Source organism: Fulmarus glacialis, unplaced genomic scaffold (genome assembly GCF_000690835.1).
Source record: "Fulmarus glacialis isolate BGI_N327 unplaced genomic scaffold, ASM69083v1 scaffold26435, whole genome shotgun sequence".
Classification (NCBI taxonomy): domain Eukaryota; kingdom Metazoa; phylum Chordata; class Aves; order Procellariiformes; family Procellariidae; genus Fulmarus; species Fulmarus glacialis.
Genome location: NW_009212708.1, coordinates 4,932 through 6,083, shown reverse-complemented (window position 1 = coordinate 6,083; position 1,152 = coordinate 4,932). Strand labels below are relative to the sequence as shown.

The 1,152-nt window shown below is 63.3% G+C and overlaps 1 protein-coding gene across 1 annotated transcript in view; it reads left to right on the top strand.

Annotated features, from left to right (window-relative positions):
* Positions 1 to 4: 4 nt before the first annotated feature.
* LOC104076937 (UPF0378 protein KIAA0100-like) overlaps positions 5 to 1,152 on the top strand; it is a gene marked incomplete at both ends in the record, with an annotated part of 5,999 nt that continues 4,851 nt past the window's right edge. Inside the window, 5 exons of the mRNA XM_009577972.1 lie at positions 5 to 163; positions 243 to 361; positions 435 to 655; positions 799 to 989; positions 1,075 to 1,152. Coding sequence (XP_009576267.1) covers positions 5 to 163; positions 243 to 361; positions 435 to 655; positions 799 to 989; positions 1,075 to 1,152 — 768 coding nt within the window. The remainder of the gene's footprint in view (positions 164 to 242; positions 362 to 434; positions 656 to 798; positions 990 to 1,074) is intronic.

Sequence of the window (1,152 nt, the reverse complement as noted above, 5' to 3'; positions counted from 1 at the left end):
GGACCCAGCCTGGACCCTGATCGGCCAGTGCGTGGATCTCCTCACCAAGCCCTCAGAGGACCCCAGTGCCCCATTGCCCTGGTGGGACAAGAGCCGCCTTCTCTTCCACGGGGACTGGCACATGGACATCGAACAGGCCAACCTGCATCAGCTGGCCACTGAGGTGGGTGCCGCCGGGGTAGGGAGCAGAGCGCGGCGTGGGGCTGGCTCACACCTGCCTCTCCCCATGCTTGTCCTTGCAGGACCCCTACAACACCACGGAGAACATGCACTGGGAGTGGAGCCACCTCTCCTTCCACTGGAAGCCTGGGCAGTTCGTCTTCAAGGGCAACCTGGACATCAACGTCCGGACAGCCTCCAAGTGAGTGTGGGCACAGGAGCGTGGGGGCTGTCACCGGTGCCGGGGGGTAACTGGGGTCTCTTTCCCCATTCAGATATGACGACTGCTGCTTCCTGCATCTGCCCGACCTGTGCATGACGCTGGACCTGCAGTGGCTGTGCCACGGGAACCCCCACGACCACCACGGCGTGGTGCTGCGTTCCCCTGAGTTCCTGCCCGAGGTGCCGGTGGGGCAGCAGTACGACTCCTACCGTGCCTTCCGCTCCGAGAACCTCAACCTCTCCATCCGGATGGACCTGACGCGGCCCAGTGAGGGTGGGTGACAGTGCCCTGGGGATCCCTCGGGGACGAGGGGGATGGGGCAGGACTTGCTGGTTTTAGCGATCCTTATCGGTCCTGGGTTGGGTGCTGCCGTGTCCCTGCCCCACGGTGCTGGCTGACAGCGGGTGTATTCTCAGAGCACTCCCAGCCCCGGATCCTGCTCTACAGCAGCACCCTCCGCTGGATGCAGAACTTCTGGGCCACATGGACCAGTGTGACGCGCCCCATCTGCCGTGGGAAGCTCTTCAACAACATGAAACCCAGTAAAAAGAAGCTGGGGCAGCATTACAAGCAGCTGTCTTATACTGCGCTCTTCCCCCGGCTGCAGGCAAGTCCTGGGGGTGGGGGTTCGGTGTTACCTCCCCATTCTGCCTGCGCTGGGATCTCAGCCTCTGCTTTCTGCTCCCTCACAGGTGCATTACTGGGCCTCCTTTGCCCAGCAGCGGGGCATCCAGGTGGAGTGCTGCCAGGGGCACATCTTCACTCGCGGC